This window comes from Podarcis melisellensis (assembly GCF_964234715.1).
Source record: "Podarcis melisellensis genome assembly, chromosome: 11".
In the NCBI taxonomy this organism is placed as follows: Eukaryota; Metazoa; Chordata; class Lepidosauria; order Squamata; family Lacertidae; genus Podarcis; species Podarcis melisellensis.
The window spans coordinates 4,534,301-4,558,597 of record NC_138543.1 but is presented as its reverse complement, the minus strand read 5'-3'; the positions used below and the strand labels follow the sequence as shown (position 1 = coordinate 4,558,597).

General features: G+C 40.3%; 1 protein-coding gene across 1 annotated transcript; it reads right to left on the bottom strand.

Moving 5' to 3' along the window:
• Positions 1–3,667: 3,667 nt before the first annotated feature.
• On the bottom strand, positions 3,668–24,193 carry CEP78 (centrosomal protein 78). Its single transcript, XM_081930514.1, has 16 exons — positions 23,988–24,193; positions 22,774–23,056; positions 22,053–22,231; positions 21,896–21,968; positions 20,636–20,739; positions 19,636–19,810; positions 18,607–18,720; positions 17,033–17,097; positions 15,499–15,604; positions 13,114–13,249; positions 12,047–12,092; positions 11,621–11,761; positions 9,008–9,085; positions 8,410–8,576; positions 6,543–6,696; positions 3,668–4,368 (listed from the first exon to the last, which is right to left on the bottom strand). Exons 1-16 carry the CDS (start codon positions 24,180–24,182, stop codon positions 3,871–3,873), a joined length of 2,514 nt encoding a protein of 837 aa, XP_081786640.1. The 5' UTR covers positions 24,183–24,193; the 3' UTR covers positions 3,668–3,870.
• Between the last annotated feature and the right edge of the window lie 104 nt (positions 24,194–24,297).

Genomic DNA, 24,297 nt, shown 5'->3' with positions numbered 1-24,297 from the left:
GTCTTGAGGCTATACCAGGACTTGACAAGAGAGTGTTAATAGTAGTGTGTTGCTGTCATGGAACTAAGCAGTTAATCAATTGCTTCTTCATCTTGAGAATGTTTTGATGAAAAGGCACTTATTTGAATAAAAGAGAGGAGACCTTGCTCCACCACAGAGAGTAGGTGGTAATGCAGGTGACTTGTGTAAGAGAAGGTGCAGTTTTGAGAAAAGCAGTTTTTGCAGTGCTGTGAGCTAAGGCACTATTTACACTGTGTGCCTCTACCTGCACTCAACTTGTATATTTTATTATAAGCCACCCTTGATAATCATCCAAAGGAAACCAAACCCCCCAAAATACCGTGGCCCTGGAACTTCTCAACGCTCAACATACAACGCAATTGTCCTTTGAAGTAGCTGCTGCAATGGCAACTCTAGCAGCCAACTGTGTTACAATAGATTCCATTCAGTGATCCAGTATGGTACAGTGGTTAGAGTACTGGACTCAGACTAAGCATATCTGTGTCCAAATTCTTGCTCAACCATGAAGATCAGTGAGTGACCTTAGGCCAGCCTCTGTCTCTTGGTCGAATGTACTAAAGTGGGAAGTGGGATGGCCTGTAAGTACTCCAGGTTGAAAAGAGTGGGACACTATAAGCACTTTCTACTGAAATTGGGCTCAAAACTCTACCAGAATGGAGAGTGCTAAAATGGGCTTTGAGAGGTGGTTTGAATGAATTTTTAAAAAGTCTTAATATTTTTCCTTCCTTCCCTGCTTCCAACAGTTGCAGTGCACTTCTATATACCTCTCCTGGTATGCCCCACGGAGAGCCTCAAGGTCCATAAATAACAACACCCTAGTGGTCCCAGGCCCTAAAGAAGTTAGATTGGCTTTAACCAGAGCCAGGGCCTTTTCAACTCTGGCTCCGGCCTGGTGGAACGCTCTGCCTCATGAGACCAGGACCCTGCAGGATTTGATTTCTTTCCGCAGGGCCTGTAAGACAGAGTTGTTCTGCCTGGCCTTTGGCTTGGAGCCAATTTGATTCCCTCCCTCCCTCCCTCCCTTTTTTTTTTCTTTTCCTTCTCCTCCTGCGATGAGGCTACATTTTAATATTTTAATGTTCCATTATTTTAATGTATTTTATTTTTGTTTTTAAGTTGTAATCATTCATCTTGTTTTTATTATTGCTTGTAAGCCGCTCTGAGCCCGGCCTTGGCTGGGGAGGGCGGGGTATAAATAAAAAAAAATATTATTATTGTATACAACTATGCTGAAGGATGTGCTTTTTATATTTCAGCACTGCAGATGCACTGGCAAAACAGGCTACAAACAGTGGCATAGGTGTCCTGCAAATTCTATAATCAACTGCTACCACACAAGCATGGAATTGGGACAGCCTTAAGCTGCACGGTTAGACATCACATCCATAAAAGTTTGTTGTTGCCGTACAATGGCTACTGGTATAGGCAGGGGCCGGAAGGAACCATTGTATAAATTAGTTGCATGCCAGTCTATAGGAATACCCTATACTTTAAAAGTGAGGTGTCAGGCCTGCCAATGGACAAGGCTAATATGGCAATGTCCTGTCCACCCACCCGCCATAACATGTAGCACACCATGACCTGCAATATTCTGGTGATACGGCTTTCTGTAAATTTCCAGTGTATTTCTCTAGAAAACAGAAATAGAGGCTAAATGACATCAGGGAATCAATGAATCTAAACTGAGTACTATTTTGGAATCAGCATTTCAAACCTAGAACATAAGGGAGAGTTCTTCCAATCCACAGTTGCTGGCCTGTACATAGGCAAGTTTTGCACCCTTGCACTTGGCCGCTTATTACAATGGCTATGCAGAAATTTGGATATGACTGAACAAAAAGGCTTAAAATGAATACAGTTGGGTTACCAACATGCTGCTTAGGGGTACACCTGGTGCCTGCAGAGACATCCGCTGGTGCCTATATGCTCCTTCCCTGCCACTGAAATTGGGTTTGAAAGAAGCATTCTGTTGCAGTGGGTAGAATAGGGTGTGGGTAATTATGCACATGATATTTTTTCTACTTTATGAATGTGCCCCCAGTCCCCAAAAGGCTGATGGCCTCTGATTTAAGAGCCTTCAATTTTGTAGTAAGGTCGGGAACAGAGCACAAACATTGAATTCCAAAGGTCCCATATTCAATTCTACGTTCAAGTAGGGATGTGAAATTGCTGGAGAGAAAAATGGAGTAATGTCCCAACACAGAATAAGTTGGCTTCCTAGGTTCACCCTATGTTAGCAAACCAATTTATCAAGCATTGATTGCACTAGAAAAAGGGTAGGAAATAGGGATGGCAATTTACTTTTTCAGTGTAATATTGGGAAACTGGAAAGAAACTTCTTTATTAATTCAGGTTAAGGTTCAAAATCAAAAAGACAAATGGTGAAATCCTACCCCCCCACCCCCACCCCAAAATCAATGTGGTGTGGAGGTGAAGCAACTGATGTTGAGTAGATGTGAATTGTGCACACAGCACATTCCACAGATTATGAAATGGGCAAACTGACGTCATATGAAAGGGCAAATACTCTCATAAGTTTAAGCAGGAAACTGCTAACAAGTTCATGATATTACTGCATGAGACCAAGAAACCAATGCCTTCAGTAGCTTGCCGTAGAACTGTAAACAACTGTGAAATTGTCCAACCAGCCAACCTAATACTTATATCATCAAAAGTGAACAGAAGTTGTAAAATGACAAATTGAAATTATGGACACTGATAAGCTATGGAACAAATAGAGGTCAGAGTATTGATGTAAAGCTTTTGCCATGTCAAACACAAAAGCACTCAAAAGTAGAACATTAACCACCATGCATGGGGTTCTTTTAAAAGCCACAAAACAACTATAGCAAAAAGACATTTTAATTTCTATGCTTCTTAAAACAAGTTGAAACCATTTTTGTAATAAAATATTAACACTCAAAACTATATGTTAATCAAACTGCTTTGTTTGCTAGGAGTTAACAGAATTGTGTACCGTAAATCTAGTTTTAAGAATGATGAAAGTCTACTTGCTGTTTTGGCTTAGTAAAAGTAGTTGTTCCATGGAAAACAATTAGCTTTGTTTATAGTCAATTCAGGTTTAATAATTAAAATAAAATTAGTTTTAAACTGGTATGAGAGCAAACTGTTCACTGTAGGCTGAAATCTGGTATACCTTTCATGCCTATTGCTATAACTTAGGCCTGGTTCACACATGCATATCATATAGGCTTTTATCCAGCATAGTACTAGGTCTTTCATTCCATCAGTACAAAGATTTCTGCCTGTGCAATGGAATGTTCCTCCCTCTCTTCCCCTGCACACCCCCTAAATCAGTTTGGATGCAGTTTGAACAAGATTCAGTCATCAAATATCTTTTTATATTTTATAATATCCACAGTTAGTTAAAATGAAAAGCAGAAAGCTTTGAAATACTTTTTTTAATCAATAAAGCTCCTTTAAAGACAAGTTATACTTGTGTAAAAAAGAGAGAGGGAAATACTAAAAAAAAGCCACAGCCACTTAAATTTTTGTATTTGATTCCCAATATTGGTATTCCGTATGTGAATAGTTTATACAAAATCAAGCATTAAAACTTGTTATCAAAATATTTTTTAGACAAACTAAAAAAAATCATTTTATTCACATAGCATTTTGTTATTTAAAACTTGGGATCCTTTATAAAACAGTATAAAAAGTAAAACACACAATCCTTTTGGATACTGCCAGCAAGTATTCTTGCTAAGATTTACACTGCAAGAAGTTAGGCATGACATAGATGCACAAAGTGCTGGATAAAGTTTTTGAAGCATGCATTTATCTCCAAGACCCGTGAAGTGTACTCCCCAATAAGAATGTTTTGGTTTTTTAAATACCTCCCATAGAATGGATGCTTTCTTGTATTTCAGAATCAGAACCTACTGTGTCATTTCTAGAAAGATCTGTTTGATGTACACTTTGATCTCCAGCAACAAAGCCTGCAGTATAGGGAAGTCTTTTTGAGGAAACTTTACTATTTTCACTAGAAAGATTGCTGAATTTGCTACTATACACATTTACACTGGGATCAGAGACTGAATGCCAACTTGCAACTCGTTGCCTTACAGACGACCCTCTTGCTTCCAGTTCCACAGGTTGGCTGCTCTTCTCAGAAGATGCTGCCTGGCTGATTTTTGATGCATTTTCTTCCATTCTCCAACTTTCAACTTCACCTTCAAAATCTTGCCATAAACTTTTCTTGGGCTGCCCAATGCCCTGAAGTTCTTGTCCTTCTGTTGTAGCAGCTAGGACATTATTTGCAATTTGAAATGGAGCTAAATCAGTCTGGAAGGAGATGGGATCAGGAATAACAGCTGAACCAGCATTCTAGGGAGGGAAAGAAAAGAAAATCAAAATGAACATCAACTGAACATCTGCAGCAATTTTCTAACTAGACTGCTAACTTTACAGTCAGAGGGAGAATTGCTTCTCCCCCGCCCCAATATAAAACATCATCAATGTGCTCAGAGTTGGCTACCAATTTCTCTGCACTGGGAAAAAGGGAGATAGCTGGAAAGTATGAAATAAGCAAGTCTCACCAAACTCATTATCATATTAGCAATTCATTCTAATACGTCTTTTTATGGTCTATTCCCATCTTAAGCATTTTGACAGCATTTGCTGTCATCAGTCACAAAGATGATTGCTCCATAATGTTCAACACTTGAGCAGTATGCAACAAGAAGAATCCACCAACAGCATACGAATCAATATGGCTTGCTTGACCAAACAATCCCTCCCCCCTCACAAATGGAAACAAACCTCACTGCAGCCAAACACAGACAACAAACCACGTTTTGCCCCCCAATCCGTCTCAACACCAAGGAAATGTAATAAGCAAATAGATAGAGAACCTACCCAGTTAAATGCTGACAAAAAACCCACATGCACGCTATATAAAAGAACATAAGATTCACCACCCCATCACCCCTCTCCCTCCTCCTTCACCAACCTTATACTGTATACAACACTAATGTCTCATATCAAACGTAGCTGATTTGTAGAAAAGACATCACAATCCAAAAAGACAATGCATGTAAACCAAGAAAACCTTTAATAATTTTTTTTAAAGAACAAAAAAAACCCTTGAGCATTATGCATAAAAGAATGATCCTTGACTGTTTGGTATGTCTGGCCAAATAATTTAAGACTGACTGAGAGGATCTTCTTCTTACCACCATAATCCAGGTATTGTCAGGATGATGAGGACATGTATTAATATTATTATTTCATACCCACTGTTCACCATAGGAACCAAGATACAGCAATTCAATATTCAATATTGAGAACAGCTTAAAACAAATTACAGACACAAGAATTGAGTGGGTCCTCAAAATACTTATCAAAGGCCAGGGTAAAGAAATCAATATAGAGAATCTCCCTGGCTACTCCCTCAGCTATAGAAATCTCTCCACATACCAATCATCAGGTATCATTAAGAAACACTCTGACGTCTTAATAGTTAGTTCACTTGGCTTTTTAGGAAACTTGAATTTTCACCATTAACAGAGCAATCCAAAGCCTCACTCAGTCTGCCCTATGCATAAAGAAGAGGAGAAGGAGTTTGGACTTGATATCCCGCCTTTCACTCCCCTTTTTTCTCCATACAATTTTTTTCTCCATACAAATGTTGGAGCAGCAGTGCTGGAGAGGTCAGCCTTACAGAGCTGCCTTCAGCCACAACCAAGAGGCCTGTAGGGGCAGACTTACTCTCCACCAGTTAAGAACTCTGAAGTTTTGGCTTCTGGGACACTTCTAAGGAACCATAAATTGCACTATTAACTGAATTTGGTAACAGCTTATATTTCATTTGCACAGGGAGGTGGTTTCTTTTCTCAAAATGCTGTCTAAAACCCTTGGACTTCAATTTGTAAGCCTTACAACCAAGGGTTTCATTTGGGTATCTCCAATAAAAAGGCAGCTAGTCCAAGAATCTGAATGGAGAGTAAAATAGTGCTTGAACCACAGTTTCCTGGAAGTGAAGACACACAAGAGCATAAGAAGAAGAGAGAAGTCATGAAAACAAAATTGTAGGTTGTAATGGTTCTAGGGGTTGTTCGTGGGTAAGCCGGTGCCAACACCCGTGGCTGTCTCAATCGCTGGCAGAATCCGTCAGTGGGCGTTTCTTAAACTTCTTCCAGCAAAGAAGCTCTTTGACGCCTAGTCTCCTCCTACTCTCCCTGCGCGGAAGCCTTCTGCGCAAGGAGGGCGTAGGCAGCGGAGGACCCTTACTCTCCCTGGCAAGGAGTCATGGGACCGCCTCGCCGATTCCCCCACCTGCCCCCCTTCTCCACTGGTGCTATGCTGATTCTCTTCCCCAGAAGATGGGCTGCCTCTCCCCATCCCGGGACGCTCTCCAGAATCCCTCTGGAGCTTGCTCTCTCCCTCCGGCACTGATGGCAGTTCCCTGACATAGGTAAAGCAAAAGGGGGAGGATTTGAACAACAACACACCAGACGAATTTTGAGCAGGCAGTATTCTTCACTTGTCACCATACTTACTTTGAAATTCTCCATGTGTTCTTGTCTTTCTTCTTCAAATGACTTCTCCCTTTCCGTTACTGCTGGTTTAGCTACAGTAGAAGTCATTTGAGGATGGGCAAATAAGCCAAAATCCGATTGATCTATACCAGCCATTGCTGCAAGCTGTCCAAGTCTGCATGATAAAACACATATTAAAATTTATATACCATTTGATGGTAAGAAAACATTTAAGCAGTTTACAAAAATCTAAAATAAAACATTATAATTGTTAGTAGAATCATACGCTAATACAGCTGCTCACAGCATAAGTATACAGAAGAAACTATTTTTAGATCATTTTTATACACTCTTGCTCTCCAAGAATGAGTAGGTCAGGCGTCTGGGGGCAATGGGAATTTGGAGAGCGTGTCATGGGTGACACATAAAATGGCTGCTGTTGGGTGGCATTCCCTCGTAGTAGGAAAAATATATGATGTGGCCACTCCACACACACACACAGTCCAAGAACTGTTGTTGCTGCTAGCTTAGAGGTTGCTCCTTTTCACCACATGTGCAGCATCAACTAGCTGGCTGACTGCCAGGGAGGGCAGGCTCAATCAGGGACGGGGGAAGCAAAGTATGAGAGAGAGCATGTGTGGAGTTGCACCGTCATATTTTTTTTCCTAGTACAGGGGAATGCTCTTTGTTGGAGCATCTGTGGGTGTGTACACACACACACACACATGCATGCAGAGAAAATCAGTATTGTGTGATCTGTAGAATCAGGACCAGCATAATGTAGTTGACTTCCCACGGTCTAGTGGGAGTGGGGAGGACAGCAATGAATTTACACATAATTTTGTGGTATACCACACTAGCAGTAGTTCCATTAAAAAAAAATGATGGGAAGGGGAGGAAAATAAAATCAGGAGGAAGAAAAGAAGCTGTACATGTGCATAGCAAAGAAAGGCAGCTAAATGAAGTCAATTCCTCTGTCCTTTCTTCAGCACTGAAAAGTTAAAGGAAGAGGGGACATCCTTTCTCAGGCATTTAAGCAAAGAGAAGAGGTTGAATGGTTTTCAGTTCATAACAGTATAGTTTGCAAAAGACTTAGCACCTGACCTTTCATGCTCCATTATTCTTCCACACACCAAGCTCTTTAAAAGGGTGGGGGAGAGACTCTCTTTACACATACACACTGGCCACACAGATCTCCCTCTCTGTACCCAAATGCCTTGTAAAGGCCCACCCAGGGGGGTGGTCAGACTGACCATGAAGCAATCAGGGACATCATCCTCATTGCTTCTCTTTGCCATCCAACTCACCCTGAAAGAAAACGCCCTCCAGGACACGGAAAACCCTGTTGCTGCCTTCACAATTCACAGGTCCACATGCAAGCTAGGAAGCATCTGGAGAAACCATCTTTGTAGCTTTTCCCTCCTCACTCCATGCTGAAATGAAATGCCCTTCTGGGCATTCAAAGTAATGGCCGCAACCCTACTTTTCCTTTCCATGCCACCTTTATCTCACAATGCATAAGCCAGTAACATTCCAGCTTTCCCCATAGCATGTTCAGGATTCCCTCCAAAGAGGATGGTCCCCCCCCTTGGTAACCAATTGGAGTAGAAGGGGGTGGGGCCTTCCAACTCTAGGAAGTGTTCTATATGGAAGGTCATGGGCCTCATCTTCAATAAAATTAATATAGGTCAGGTGACCTGAAGAACAGAAAGAAAGGCCTTCACAAGTGCCACGGTGCCTGCTGATACTGGATTGGCGACCCCAGGATTAGGCAAACTTTTGAGCAGTGAGGATCTCAGAAGATGAACCATTGATGGTTTTGAACTATAACAAACTAATCTATTAGAATGGATAATTCCAAGGGTAACTCAAAAGAACACACTCTTACCCTGCGTCTTTTAGAAGATCTAAAAAAGCATGAAACTTTTGGAAAGAACTCTCAATGCTGCCCAAAACTCCTTCATCTTCAAGAATTGTGCTGGCTACTGACTGTGCATGGAGGACCTCTGACAAAGAGCAGTTTAGATTCCGTAAGCGGGTGTTTTCTAGTTCCAGCTAGAAGAAATCATGAAACATAAATTTAATTAATACTAAAATAAATACCTGGCAACTTGGGGAAACACACCTGCTGCTTCCATATTTCGTGTGTGGCCCTTAGTGCAGAATAGGTTGCTGTTATTTTCCCATAACCACCACTGCAACAATATTATATACACCCATTTAAACAAAAGCTATATTATCAGATAAGAGTTTAAAAGCCCTGAACAGAAAAGAAATTATATCACACTGAGTGTTGATGTCCTTATGGCTTTAAAGCTGACAAATTGTGTATGCTCTATTGAACTCAGTTTGAAAAGCCTCTAAAACCTAAAATCCTGGAAAATTCAATTTTCTACTTATGTGAGAAAAAGGCTAAAACAGTATTTAAAACAGGACAAGTTAGTGTCTCTTTTTTAAAAAGTGCTAAGAAAGAAAATGAGTGCTACCTCCATTATCCGTTCTTCAGCAGTTGCCCTCTCTCTTCGTTCTTCTTTTAATCTTAATTGACATTTTTCATAATCCATCTGTCAGAAGGAAGATCATGGTTTCTTAAGGGTACTATAGCTGAAAATTAGATTCTTTGGGATTTATGCTTTAGAATTTTGGAATTTCCAAAATTTTCTGGGTTACCTCTGCTCTCAAAATCAGGGGTTTTAACCTCAAAAGACAAAACCATATTAAAATATTTTACTGCTGTGTCTGTATACATCCCATACATATGTAAAGTTTAGATACATGGATCAAGCAGATCAGTTGCATTACCCTCACTCTGATCAAAATAATTATTATATGGATGTAAATAAAGTTAAACTAAGCATCATTAAGCTTTTAACTACAGTAGTTAACTTTTAATTACAATCCTGTAGTTTCCTATAGTAAATCCTTCAAGCAATTTTGGCTCGCTCCAGTGGCTCTTGTTTGAAACAACATTTAAGTTGGAAGAGAAAAAGGTTACTAACACATCACTTTGGAAAGAAACTATAGCAAACAGCTGTAAAGGGAACACAAGCAGTTAAAGGTCTAACTTCTCTCCCCCAACACACACAGTACTCACCAATGAATCTATGGGAATATTTTACCCTTAGACTACTATACTAGATAGCATTGTCAGAATTCTAGGATACAGTCTTTGCGTCAGAGGCAGAGCAAGGAATGAAACACACCATGTCCTACACAGAATCTCTCAGAAGGAGAGGCCATAGTTAAGTGGTAGAAAGCATGTAAAGGTTCCCACGTTCACTCTGCAGCACACAGTTATAGAAAGCCCCCATCTGGTTATTTAGTGCAGCTTTGGCTGGGGGAGCCACTGCTTTTCTACGTCTCTGATCTGGATACGTACCAATTTGAGGTGTTTGTAACTCATTTTGGGCAGTCAATACATATTGGGGGTGCTACTGGTATACCACTCCCTTCTGCTCAGCAGCCTCCCTACCTGAGCTGATTGAGCTATTCTCAGAGACAGTGTGGAAGACTTCCAGGGCTTCTGGTGTATCTCACCATTCATGCCAGGGCTGCCTTGTGAGGCAGGTCAGGATTTCACAGCTGTCATGACAACCATGGGCATGTCATTGGTTCAACACAGAAACCTGGAATACTTGAGATTTGGTTTGCTCAGCAGGGCAGAAAGATAAGTGTTCTAAAAGTGAGGAAATTGATATTAATTCCTTTGTCGCAATTAGGTCACTTTTCGGTTGAACTTCAGGCTATCAGTGACTTTACCTGTCTGTGGAGTGAAATAGTCCAAGACTAATTGATTACTGAGGGCTCTGGGGGATTTTCCAGCTGATATGGTTGGCACTCCTGCTGAAGTTCTACTCTCAGGTAGGTGACACAATCACTCCCAAGCACCCTCTTCCACTCAGCTGAGCCTGTGTGGCACCTTGCTATACACCTGAACTGAGGTTAATGAAGATGGCTGCAGTGAAGGTGGAGAAAAACATGCTGAATCTGATCAAACCCACCAGGCCTCCTCTGATGCAAGCGAGGAAATGGGTCCTTCTGCTCCACCACTGCATCCATCTTGTAGTGTCCAGTAGAGCTTTTCTGGGTGCTGTGGGGCCTTTTGAAATCTGGCTTTCAGGAGATACAGTAGATCCCTCGGTAGCACGCTGTGACACATTTGCAAGGCACTCTGAGGATCACGTAGATGGCATCTATCATAACTTGGTTGCCACAATTAATGCCATATCATTTGTGGAGGTGCCTGGAGCACTGTTATTGCTACTTGAATATGTAGACCAAGGTACCTGACCAATTCTGGCTTATTATAAATGTAGCAGGGAGGGGATGTTCATCTGAGTCTAGGAGATCACAGGATGGCACAATTCCAGCTTCTTTAAAAGATGATGTAATTTGACCAGCTCCTGATATGATTTGAGCAGCTCCTAGTTTGCACAAGTATGACATTAACTGCAATGGGCAAGTGGTTAATATTCCTTTCCGGGGCAAGGTAATGAAAAGGGTGCTTAGTTACTCTTGGACAAATATGCAGATCCAATTCAGTTTCAGGTCTCCTTTGAAGACACAAACTGCCTTGGCTGCTCTATAGGGTGGCCTTTGTCAAGAGAAAGATAGTAGGATTAACTAGTATTGGCAGGAGGGTTAAATATAGTTTCTGTAAACAAATGTAAGATAGGTGGGGGCATGGATCTCATAGAAATATATTATAAATTACATATTGTCTAACCCAAAAAAAACTTAATTCTGGGCAGACAAGGTGCTATTAAGTTTTTGCCACTGTTGCCCTTAGTAAATAAGACAAGTTTTCCCCCCAAAAGTTGCTTATCTAGTTGCTTTTGTTACTACAACTCCCAAAGCAAAGTGAGATACCAACTGCACATATGGTTACCTTGCCTGCATTCATCTGGATCAGAGCCTATATTTGCAATCATTTCTGTATTTATAAAAAATTTAAAGACCTGTACATCTAGCAGCCTTCTAGAAAAATTAAGTTATATGGGGTTATTTGTGGACTATTTCTATGTGCCTAGTCCCACGCACAAAGGCTAATCACTGAATTTCATTTGTCTTTCATAAAATCTAAAAGACAGAAACTGTACCTGTAACTGATGGTACTGTTTTAACTTTATTTCTGGTGACTTTGTGGCATCAGTTTCACATATAACATCCTCTGCAGCACCATCTGTCTCCGTTTCAGATGAAGACGCACTTTCCACAGTTACTTTCACTGGAATGCCAGCCTGCAGGCACATACAGTAGGCACAGTATACAATTAGATTTAATTATGTTAATGATCTCATTTTACAAGTGGATTATATAATATTAGTGATCATCTGATAGATATCTTAATTTGCCTTTTCTACAAGTCCAGGTCACGCTGTACTTGTTACTGAATTTAAGTCATAAACTTCCCTAAGGAAGAATCTTTACAATCGGACATTGTCAAAAATAAGCTGTCCTTCCCAAAGCCAGTGATAATACTCTGTTGTTTGTTTCCTAAAAATGAGGAGAAATTATAATGTTACCTGGATTTGCAATGGAATTTCATGAGTACTCTTCCTAGATGCAGCCCTAAACACAAATTAAATGTTTTAAGAAGTGGGGAGGGGGAGTCTGATGTTTGCAGCATGACTTCACAGATTTAAGCAAAGTTTATTTCAGCCTGAGATCAAGTCCTCATATCAGTATTCCCAACCAAAGCCTTCACTTTCCCTCTACCCAAAATATTGTTAATGTACAACAGCAAGCTGCTGACAGTAAGTAATTCATAGTAGACTGGTTACAGATAGGTAGCCGTGTTGGTCTGCCATAGTCAAAACAAAAAAAATTCCTTCCAGTAGCACCTTAAAGACCAACTAAGTTAGTTCTTGGTATGAGCTTTCGTGTGCATGCACACTTCTTCAGATACCAGGTATCGTGTGCATGCACACAAAAGCTCATACCAAGAACTAACTTAGTTGGTCTTTAAGGTGCTACTGGAAGGATTTTTTTTTGTTTTGATCATAGTAGACTGTCAGTGGAATCTCTCTCCCTAATTCACTTGCAACTCAGACATTCCTATTTAGATGAGTTCAACCACCACAGCAAAAACTATGCACGTCTTTCTCCAATCTCTCTTGAACCGATACAAATATACTGGCTGTCTTCACAAGAACATGGTATATTGGGAGCATTACTTGATTTTCACCTACATTTTCTACATGGGCACAAGCCCTATATGGCATACATGTACAGCAACTAGCCACAAGGTGGATTCATGTGTCATCAAAGTAGTCACTATAATATCAAGAGTTATTTCTATCCCAGACACAAGCCAAGCTTTTCAAAAGAGAGTGGTGCTTGTAGGGGTCCCTAAAGAAGTTGTTAAGCTGCAGGGCATTCAGATGTTGAGCTACTGAGTACAACACAGATGCTGGTGTCACTTATTTCTTTAAAAACTATTTATAGCACTGTACGTTTACCTATCTATAACACAATTTGAACTCAGTGAAAATAAATATACCAGGGCTACCTAAGAATATACTAGCCTCTTCCACGTTACCTTAATCCACAAAGCATATGACATTTTTTCACTGCCTTCAATAAATATTACCTGTGCTGTTTTGCACGTTCAGCAGTACGCCAAGGCAGGAAGCCACGTGCTCCTGGAGGCAAGGGCTTTGGAACATAGCTGTCTTGATCACACAGCACTGTCTTACTAGGACTTAAGGGCTTTTTTGATGCAAATCCTGTATCATATCAAGCAAAAGAAAGAAGAACGATTGATCCAGATAACACGGGGGGGGGATACAGAATTTTTAAAAATTAGGAGACAAGAAGTAGATGAAATGGGTTTCTGCTGTCAATCCAACTTCAATCATCTAAGATTTTACTGAGAAATTGTTTTTATTCCATAAGTCCCAGGTTATATTCCACAGTTGGAAAGTACTTGGGAAAATGCTGATTAAAAGTCAAATAATTCTTCTACCACCACATAGGTTCATAAAACTTTATAGGACTTACTAGTAACTTGCTTTCACAGGGCTAATGAGGACTAATGTGCAAAAACAGGGAATCCTTATGTGATTCCCTATTGTTGCACATTAGTCCTCATTAGACCTGTGAAAGTGTACAATTTTAAAAATTAAAAGAAGAATTAAAAAGTTATGACAGAGGAACTTAGGTTAGGTAGAGCAAGCTATATAGCAAGCCCATCAAGGCCACATTCTCTGAGAATAACCAATCTCACAGGGTTGTTTTAAGTGTTGTAAGAAATAGGAAGAATCATGGCTGCTGCCTTGAGATTGTTGCAGGAAAAGCAATATAAATGGAAATGATTCAAGGCTTAAAATATATATATTGTTGTGATTTATAGTTCAGTCACTAGAGCATGCTGTTGATGAAATTCCAGATTTTATATATAAACATTGTTTTAACATAATTTTTCTTTTTATAGTCAGATGCTAGATTCAGGCTAAGTCTCACCATGTTGAACAAGACTCATGAGTAAATGTACTTAATATTCCATTGCACAGTCCAATCATATCCATTTTCTTCCATGGGGAAGAAAAGTGCCCCGCTTGGTGGAGATACCATCCATGGCAAATGACAATCTTGCGGCACAATCATTCCCAGGTAACTACACAGAACTGCAGCCTTGGTGTCCAGAAAGTTCATAGATATTAGCTCGCATGCTTACCTCTGTGTCTCCAGATTACTGAAGCAGAAGTAGGAAAATAGCCAGATACATAAATTAATCAAGATAATACATTTTAGATACCTTTCAATTTAAGTAGTCATAAAAATGCCTTGGCTTGCTTGCTCAGAAGTTGTTATAAGTTTAAGGTTTTCCCATGCCAACTAGGAGGCTCATATTTGAAGCATATATAACAAACTCCAATTACTAGAAAAGCCTTAAAACAAACCTTTTTGTTTAATGAAACATCACGCAGGACATTAAATTTACTTCATGAGGTCAGCACAGACCTCACTTAAAATTAGAATGTTGGGCTTCAGGTGATTCATTTTCCCTCCACATATTTCAAATCAAGCCTGGATTGTGAATGGATTTAAAATGGAAGGCAGTATGCAAGCTGTATTACGGAAGTGATGTGGGTTGTGTGCATGGATAGATACCTAAGGACATGAACACTGGTAAAGTATGAACACAGCAAACTGAAGCCCGAAATTTCTGACTACATTTAATCCTAAACATAGGGCATGTCTCAGAACTCTGTATACTATCTATCCTAGTTAAGTATACTAGCAGCCATCCATATTTCCATTCACTACCCCTGCCTTAGCAAGTGGTCCATGACCCTTTGTTAATGGTGACAATGAGCTACTGCCTTAAGCTTTAGCTTGGAAGCAGTGGGGAATTGTCTCCTGAAGTTTCACTGAGGTTGAGAGGATTATATGTAAAGAAGGGGAAGATCCCAGTCCACCTTCGCTGGCTAGCTTCAAGGTAGAGAGAAATGTTGGGTGGTTTGGCAGCAAGAGGCAGAAGCCCTTGGACTGGCTAGGCTAGTGTGTTTTAAATAGTTCTACTTTGAAAATGAGAAGCACTTCAAAAACTGTCCCAGTTAGAAATGGAATCAATGATTTTGTTTGCTGGTTGTTGAAGCTTTCATTCTTCAAGCCAAAATAATTTTCAGCCTTGCCAACTGGCTGGAATCTATTGAATAAATTGATGTATGACTAGCTCAGCCAGGAGATAACCTAGATACAACCCAATTTGAATTCCTGGAAGCACTCTTATTCCAAGATCCTGATTGCTCTGCATTTTTTGTTCACTAGTAACTAAAAATGTGTTGGAATATCTTTTTTAGTTTATTAGGCAGTTTCTTAAGTTTCTTTCTTATCATTTGTTTTACTATTTCATTTTTTACAGTGTTGCTTCTAAACAAATATGACCATCTATATATACAAGCTGTATCAACTCATTGACATATCAGTTATTTTTTATTTTATATCAACTTGTACAAAGCAATATACTTACCAATACGAATAGTAGCTTTTCCTTTTCTGCCATTTCCTAAGACAACTGTTCTTTTTTTAGGTTTATTTTTAAGGTCTTTTGAGGGTGGTGATGGAAGCCACTTATACTGGAAGAGGAAAAAGAGAGTGTATATTTGGATTTAGTAGTAACTACTTCAATATCAACATCCTTACTTAAATTGATACCAGATACTGGGGAATAAAGGAGAAACATAAGAATTTTAAACGTATTTAAAAATTAATCTATCATTTGCATACTTCCTGGGCTCATTGAGCACGCCATTCCCAGGCCTATGAGGTGGTAGTGATGGCAACTGCAAAGAAATCTTTCTTCTCTGCCACAACATCAAAAGAATTGCATGCAGCTGAGCTTTTTCAGGAGGTTCACCAGACTGAGTCACCAGAAACTGCTTGCTCTGATGGTTTTGCCTGATGCATCATTGATAAACTAGCTCAAATTCAGTCTGGCTTGGATGCTGTAGTTCATATGTAGTCTACACCTACCCATTGCTGTTGCTTGGATTGACGTAAGATCATTCTCAAGGATGATGACAGGGTGCTTGGGATTTTGAAAACCAACACATTAAAATAGCAACATCACACGCCTTGGCTAGCACAGATCTATCATGGAGAGCTTAGCAAATTTCTGAACAAGACTGGTAATATTTCTTTAAAGGCCAGAATTTCAAATTGGCAGTGGTCCAATCATTCTTTAAAAAATCTACACCAAATAAAGAAGTTTAGCCAGTTTTCAACCAGCACCAAATCTTTCTCTTTGGTGGAATGATTATGGTATTTGTGCAAGAAGAATTCCTCAAGGTATTGTTGAATGATATACCTCTCAACCCTTTTCAGTCCAGTATCAGCAAGAGACCAGCAGCCCTGGTAGGGGATCCCTTTCCTGAAGGTCAACAAAGACATCACCTCCCTACTGATCTTACTGGGCCTCTCAGCAGTTTTTGACTGTGTAGACTGCACCATTCTTTACACAGTTTAGAACATCTGGTGGTGGTGATTCTCCAGTAGTTCTTCTGTTTTGTCAAATTCAACACTTCCAGTCACGTATCTTCATTGGAATTCGTGTTTGTATTTCTACAGAGTTTTATATATTATTTACTATGTATCTATGAAACCACTGAGTGAGGTCATTCAGTGCTTTGGGACCAGTTGTCATCAGTATTGTCCCAGTCTTCAAGCAGTGTCTGCAAACTGGATGAATTCAAGCAAAACACGAGGCAATGCGAATAGGAAATTCTCAGGAACAGGAGAAAAATTATTTGCTTGAGATAAAAGGAAGTGTCTCCCTGTCTGACCAAATTAAAAACCTGCTTTGAGCACATTGAAGAAGCAACTTAATGCTAGTCTGAATTTTAAAAACATGCTCTGCCTTTTTATAACTCAAAAGAGTTTTTTTTTCCAAGAGCTCCATTGTCCAAAATGTAATGAGCAGAGAAATGACTGGCACAATTATTTGGTATTTTGTGGATTATTTCATTACACTAGTAACTACAAACAAACTCTGTTACAGAATATACCTCCATGTTACTTCCATTTGCATTCATCAGAACTTTTTCAATTATTGTCTTCATTAAAGCATGATCTACAAAAAAGATTAACAAAAACATTTTCATTATATGCTATTTTTTTTAGCACCCACTATAATCCATTAAGCCTCTCCTCTGCCCTCATTTCTACTACTAGAGTGGCTAAAAGAACTCCATGGCTCAGCCCCATATCTATCAAAGAGCCAAGTCAAAGGACCTAAATATATCCCCAGAGTTATCTAAATGCTAGTGCAGAAAGAGGGACCAGGAATTTACTGTCTCCATGATTGTCTAACCAGAGCTTCGAGGTTTTGAGTTATTAAGTTATGAAGACACTAAGGTTATTAAGTGGAAAGAGGGGGAGACCATTAAACGGCTATTTTTTTCTTTTACATCACAAGAGATACAGGCATGTGCTTCCGTATGGTGAATCTGTCGAACAGTAGTGTCTTGCAGTAAATAAAAAAGAACCACGCAGACTCAAAGATCCACAGTAAAAGGAAAACTTTACTGTGGCAAAAATTCTGTTCCATGCAATGTACAAGCAGAGTAAAAGAGAGCAAAGAGAGAGAGCAAAGAGATAAGGCAGCTCGCTGAGCCCAGTAATTTATCTCTCCTGGCTCCACGTGACTCTGAGTTAGTCAAAGCAATATGAACTTTCCAGAGTCTTCCAGCACTTTCTAGTTTCTGCCCTCAAAGGCCTTATTCATGACAGAATCTACTGCTGGCGAACCATGGATATATAACCAACCTACACAATAGGTTTGAGTCGCTCTTACAAGCTCAGTAATCATGGCCCTTGGTGTTAGAAGGCAGATGCCTGAAGCCTTTTAAGCTTACAGTACTGAAGACTGGGTAAATCTGGGAGCTTTAGGCTGATGCAGTTTTGATGTGCAGCCCCTAGAACAGGGAAGCCAGTGTGGTAACAGCTAGATGCTGTTAGACTACAATTCCTATCTTGTCTGACCATGACATGACAAGTGGGGCTGATGGCACATCTGGATGTCACAACATTGGATACTGCTGCCCTAGAGTATGTATGTTCCCATCACTGGTACCAATCAATGTACTTTAGTCACTTTCTTCTACACAACCAAAAGGTTTCCATTTTCTCCCAATGCACCTCAGTTAGTCACTTCCTTACACATGTCTCTTCGCTAGTACATGGCAGCCAGCAACAGAGATGTATAAGGAAAGAACATGAGCACCTGCCTATTAGTATTCATGTTGGGGAGAGAGAAGGTATTAAAGAGTACTTTATGGCTCAATTTTGTGGGAAGGAGTCATCAGTGGAGGCAACAGAGAGCGCTCTTTAGCATTTGTCCAATTCAAAATATGACCCTGACAAAAGGCAGAATTCTAGACAGAATCCTACAATACCTGCACATTTGTAAATCTGGTTTTGCCCCACAAGAAGCAGCTCTCTCTATAAAGAGTGCCCTGAATATCCTCATTCTCAAGACAGTGGGGAACATTAATGTCACATTGTTTTTAAGTGTATTATACTTTTCAAATTCTAATATAGATTTTTATACTCCTGGATGGTGCAACCAAAAGAAACATACCTATTAATGGATTTTTCCTGATGTCTAGAACCACAATTGTTTTGTTGGTCTCAAATATATCCAAAAGTGATCTAGCTCCCTCATTGGTAATTCCGCACTGCTGCAAATCAAGTGCTAGAATATTAAAGAAGAAGATTATTAATTGGCATGATCTAGAAGTATTTAAACACAGACACAGCAGAATGTTTAGACAGACCCTGCTCTAACCTCAACGTGAAGTTGCCAAATTCTGGAAGAAAAAGAAGTGTTATGTTATTTCAACAAATTCTGTGTGATATTACACACACTTTGCCCACTAAATTATTTGCCCATCACTCAGTCAGTTTCATGTTAACTGGTCTCATACATAATCAAGTACATACACTGTTATTTGCATTACTGTCCACACATAGCAAGATTCATCTGGTCATGCCTACTTACCAGATTTTTCCATGTATAAGTCTAGGTTTTTCCCCTAAAAAACAATGTCAAAAATTAGGGGGTGTCTTATACACAGATACATCTCTCCCCATTTTCTTAAATCAGAGTCCCCCAAAGTAGGGGTCGTCTTATAGATGGAAAAATACGGTAATTGAGATTATTGAGTGTTACTTCTGAGGAGCAAGTGCTCCTGATAGTGGAGCAACAGCCCTTATTCTTCATGCTGCTGAAGGCCCTCCCCAAACCTAGTCCCTAACTGATAAAGCTCATGGAAATAAAGTTGAGGGAGGGGGTGGAAAGCTAAGAAAGGGACAGAAGAAAGCAATCATGTTGGGCCAAATTATTTAAATGCAGAGCCTACATTTGGCTTAACAGAAGGCTTAACAGAAATTATTTAAAATAGTTTGTACTTAAGAATGGTTCTAAACCTTATTTATAGGACCATATTAGAGCTACAATTTAGCTCACAGAAAAGGACAGGGAACTTGACATTCCTCTCCCCATAGTAAGAAACAGACCTTGTAAAATATGCAGTAGTTTACTCCATGTAAAGGTGTTGTATCCTACACAAGCATGCTGTTTACAACTATATCTATAATTAGCACCTACCTTTTAACCATAGGTCTTCTCCAAGGCATTCAGCTAAAACAGTAGCACCTCGGTCACCAATAAGTGAGTTGCAGTTGAGAGTAATGCGCCTTAAGCCAGCCATGCAGTCCAAATCAGGTCTCCTATAGCGCAGGCTCTCAGCCCAAGCTTCGCTGTGTCTTTTCAGTGCCTGGTGCTTTCAAAGACAAAACCACCAAAATACAAATAGTTGCTGAAAATGCCAGCCAGAATTCAAAAACTGAATGACCATTATATTGTTGAAGGTATAATGAGAGCTAAAGCTAAAGTTAAAGTAATATTAAAACACACTTGAGAATAAGTTACATTTCAAACTCATTCTTTACTATGTGAAGACAAACAGAATGCTGCATGCCTGTCTTACTGTGAACTTCAGGAAAACTGGATGCTATGTTAGAAGTTAGTATACTAGGGCTTCAGAAGTAGTCCTTAGGGACAGGCAATTTTCATCACAACCAGAAACATATGCTTAAAGATCATGGATTTGTGTTATAGAAGACTCAGGGTGCAATTCTAAATATCCTAAACTAGGGAGTAAGGCTTGCACTCCAAACCTCACTAAGCAACACTGAATTCAATACAACTTACCTTTCAGTAGACATGGCTAGAATGGTTAGAATGACACTGTAAATCCCTTAAAACTGAGTGGAATTTACTTCCAAGTAAAAATCCTGAGGATTATGCACATCCACACACATCCCTTTAAAAGCTGACATAATTTGAAGTCAACATTTCAATTAAAAAACTTTCACATGTGGAAAATGTTTTTAACATGCCACAGAGCATAAAATTAGGTTAAACGGGACATTTCAAACTTTAAAAAGTCATCTTATAGATGAGTTGATACATGGACTTAGCAGACGAGACAGCAGATAGTGCCAAGGCTGTCTGCTTAATATGCAGGTATAGTTAGCATTTGGTTCACATATAAATTACAGACAGGAATAGCAACATTTACATCAAATTTCAAAAGTGGTTTTACCTTTAAGATGTTGGCCATGTGTTGGGTTCCTCGCCATGTCAAACTGCACCCTGTAAAATCTATAGTTTTGATGCAAGCTGAATTCTTCACACTCTGACAAATCACTGGAAATAGAGAGAGATGACACTACTTAAGTATAGAAGGTTGCTATCTTGTACAGCTTCAAGCTCCTTTTAATCACCAGTACATTCTCACTTCATTGATCAGCAACGTTGTGCTGCTATGTGCTTGCAACAAGGGTAGCAACTCTAGAGTGGCAACTGCTGTACTAAACAGTCTACTTTCCCAAAGCTTTTGTAAAAGAAAGAAAAAATCTAAGTACGTCCCTTAATTTCAGTGTCATTTGTGTATTCATACATCCTATCACATAGTAAATTGTGGAAAAACACTATTGTACAAGTGTTTTGGTTAATGTAGTTCCAAGTTGTGTTTGTGTGTGTTTGCACGTCATGTAATACAAGCCAACAAGTCACCAGTTCCTCATGCAGTATGTCATTTTTCACTCCTCTGATTGAAGCTCTTGTCAGTCTCACTGCTGAACAACACTACCTAGTATCAGTGGTATATTTCCAGAGAATACAAATTTGAACAGTTATGGCATGTTGGGACCTCCTTGCCTGGCCCACAACCTCGCATCCTTGCCCCTCCCACAGCAATGCAGTTAGCCTCAATAGAAACTTTCAGGGCAATAGGAAGGTTTCTTTTCAAGCCTAAGGGGTGAGAGGTAGCCTATGTGTGTACAGACTTTTCCCCACAATGTGTAAATGGCTAAGTGTTTGGGAGTGGGCAGCAGGGTTGCATCAGTGGGGAGGGGCAGCAAGGGCTTCCCTGCACTCTCTCTCATGCAAAGGGAGAACGCCTGAGAAAGGCTATACTCTTCTTTGTATTTCAGGTGCAGTTGCTCCTCTTTCCAACTCAATGCACCTGAAGCAGCTACCTAAGTTGTCATACAGAAAAATAGATAAATCATGGCCACCAAGGCAGCCATGGATTTCCAAGATACTGTACCATCAAATTAACTTCTTCTATGAACTTCCAACAGAAGAAAGCCAAGATGTAATCAGAATGCCATTATTTTATTTCAAACGTGGGAAATGTTTTTAACATACCAAAGAACATAAAACAAGGTTAAACAGGACATTTTAAATTAAAATGTACTAACTACAGCAGTATTATGAATGTGTGAAACAAGATGTATTTTTACAAATGACACTGTGTCACATATTAAGTCTAGTTTTCTTCAGAAAATTCAGAACTTACTTTCCAAACCTCCATCACCAATTGGTGAGTCTGCTAAAGACAGTCTCTCTAGAGATGATGTGTTAGCCAACCCCTTCAAAATAAAGAATATTAGTAATTTTAATATGGGCACAGAAGTATTTCCATGAAAATATTTATTGCAATTGAGCAGTCTTACTTTTGTCAGTAATATTAAGTCTTTTTCCCTCAAAAGCAGTCCCTGTAGTTCCAAATTTACTAGAGCACTTGATCTCATCAGACAACTTTTAATAGCTTTACATAGTTGAGCAGTAAAGTCTTTGGATCGAATTGCTGGAATTCTCCTTCTTACAATATATGTTCCCTGCTTTTCAACACCTAGAAAACAAAAAAAGCTAATAAAATCATCAGAACAAACACCACTTAAGCGTTTACATAGGCCATTCATGATTGATTGATTGATTGATTGATTGATTCTTACTGCCTACCATCCCATTTTAGGTACATAAGCAGATGCAAATTCCTTTGTATTAGTGACACCATGGCCAAAGGCAACTTAAACATAATGCAAGTCACATGCATAACTCTCCCTCTTCTATTGGAACCTGAAGAAACAAATACTAAGGAGTATGAATGGGGGAGGAATGGACCCTTAAATGAAAAAAAAAATGGACAGAAAGGGGGGACGACGACAACTCAAAATACACAATTCTTATAATCCCAATTTTTCTTTTTTTTAAAAAAAGGTAACTGTAGGGATGAGAAACTTGCAGTATTTCTGCTTTTGTTTGACTCTAACTCTCATCATCCGTGACCACTGACCATGCTGAAGGGAGCTGATCAGAGTAGGATTTAGCACAAGAACACAACTTTATGAGAGAAAGAGCGGTCATATGGTTAACAATTTAACTGGTCACTACCTGAGTCTCTGTGTCCCTGATGATGAAAGCTTCTTATGGCAATAGAAGTCAAAGTTTTGTTGTGCCGGATAGCATCCAAGAGAGGTACCCAATCAGGAGGTTTGATGCGATCTGCATTTATATCGAGAACACCAAGAAGCCTTCTAGCTTTTACAGATTGCAGAGGGACACAGCCCTGAACTGAACAAAGGTGCTCATAATGAGAGTAAAAATCCAAGCTGCACTGTCTTCTTACTTTGACTGAGTCAATCATTTTTAGCCATGTATTGGGCGGCAACTGAAACTAAGAAGAGAAAACAAAAGATAATGTGAAGTTATTTCAACAGCTACAAACAATGTTTGGCGTATGATTTCCTGAATTCACCAGAACTATGGCTCTGTCCAAAGACTTTTCCATCAAGTGATGCTTTGAAAAAGGCACTGGACCTCTGTGTTCCCTTCCTGCAGAAGTGAACAACTTCACTAGGAGAGATACTGTGCTTATTTGAAGATGAAATCTTTTGTGGATGCAAGAGATTAAAGCTGGGATGAAGCTCACAGGATTAAGGAGGATTCAATGTTCAAATAAATGCAGTCTCCTGGTTCACCTCCTCCCTGCACTGAGAAGAGCATGGGAAGGACCAGACAAGCCTGAGGTCTCTCTCTCTAGATAGTCCATGGGGAATATTGCCATGCCCTTTATTCCTGAACTACTGAATATTCAAACAGCTAAGGAAGAACATAAGAAGACCCTGATGGATCAGGGCATAGACTTGCATGGGCTAGTAGCCATGGGCTGGGGGGGCACCTGCCTCCCCAGTAAAATAATAGAAATATGTAACAAACTGACCAATCTCGTCGGTTCTTGCCCCCCCCCAAAAAGTTCTGGCTACGCCCGCTGCTAGTAGCTATTGACAGCTCCCTAGTCCAATAAAATACAATTATCCCCACCCAGGTACTCCAGCTACCGGGGAGAAACCATCCTGAGGAAGAGCGCCATGGAAGACCTTGACCCTCCCTGATCCAGGGGCTGCTCTGAGCCTCGCGGCGCCTCGTAAAACCGTCGCGGAAACGATTCAGCCAAGAAGCTCGACTCGTTTCCCTGTTTTGCTTGGATGAATAATACCGCCTCACCTGATGCCGGGTTAATATTCCGACCAGAAGCCGCCACAGTGTCGGGCGGGGAAAACGGCTTCTTCCGAGGTTCTCGACGGGGCCGCTTCGCTGCCTCTTACCTCGAGTTCACCCTCCGCGGCGCCCGCCTTCTGCCCCTCTCCTCTCAGCTCCGAAGCCACAAAATGGCCCTGCCCGCTCCCGGTAGCCCAGGAACCCGCCTTGTGTTTGCAGGAGTCGCCCTGGAAACCAGCCGCTCTCGCGGAAACTTCGCGGGCCGCCGACCAAGTACGGGGAGCCGCGAGGGTCATTTCCATCGGCGTTTGAAACTTGACCCTCGCGGCTCCCCGTACTCGGTCGGCGGCCCGCGAAGCGCCCGCGAGAGCGGCTGGTTTCCATGGCAACTGCGGCCGCGGGGCGGAAAAGCGACGG

What these genes read in the sequence shown, in the direction of transcription:
- CEP78 (XM_081930514.1), bottom strand. Translation starts at nt 24,182, where the DNA reads ATGGAAATGACCCTCGCGGCTCCCCGTACTTGGTCGGCGGCCCGCGAA. An exon ending in ACTTAATATTACTGACAAAA is followed by an intron (nt 21,969 to 22,052) that starts GTAAGACTGCTC and finishes TTTATTTTGAAG; the next exon opens with GGGTTGGCTAACACATCATC. An exon ending in CTGAAGAACGGATAATGGAG is followed by an intron (nt 8,577 to 9,007) that starts GTAGCACTCATT and finishes GATTTCTTCTAG; the next exon opens with CTGGAACTAGAAAACACCCG.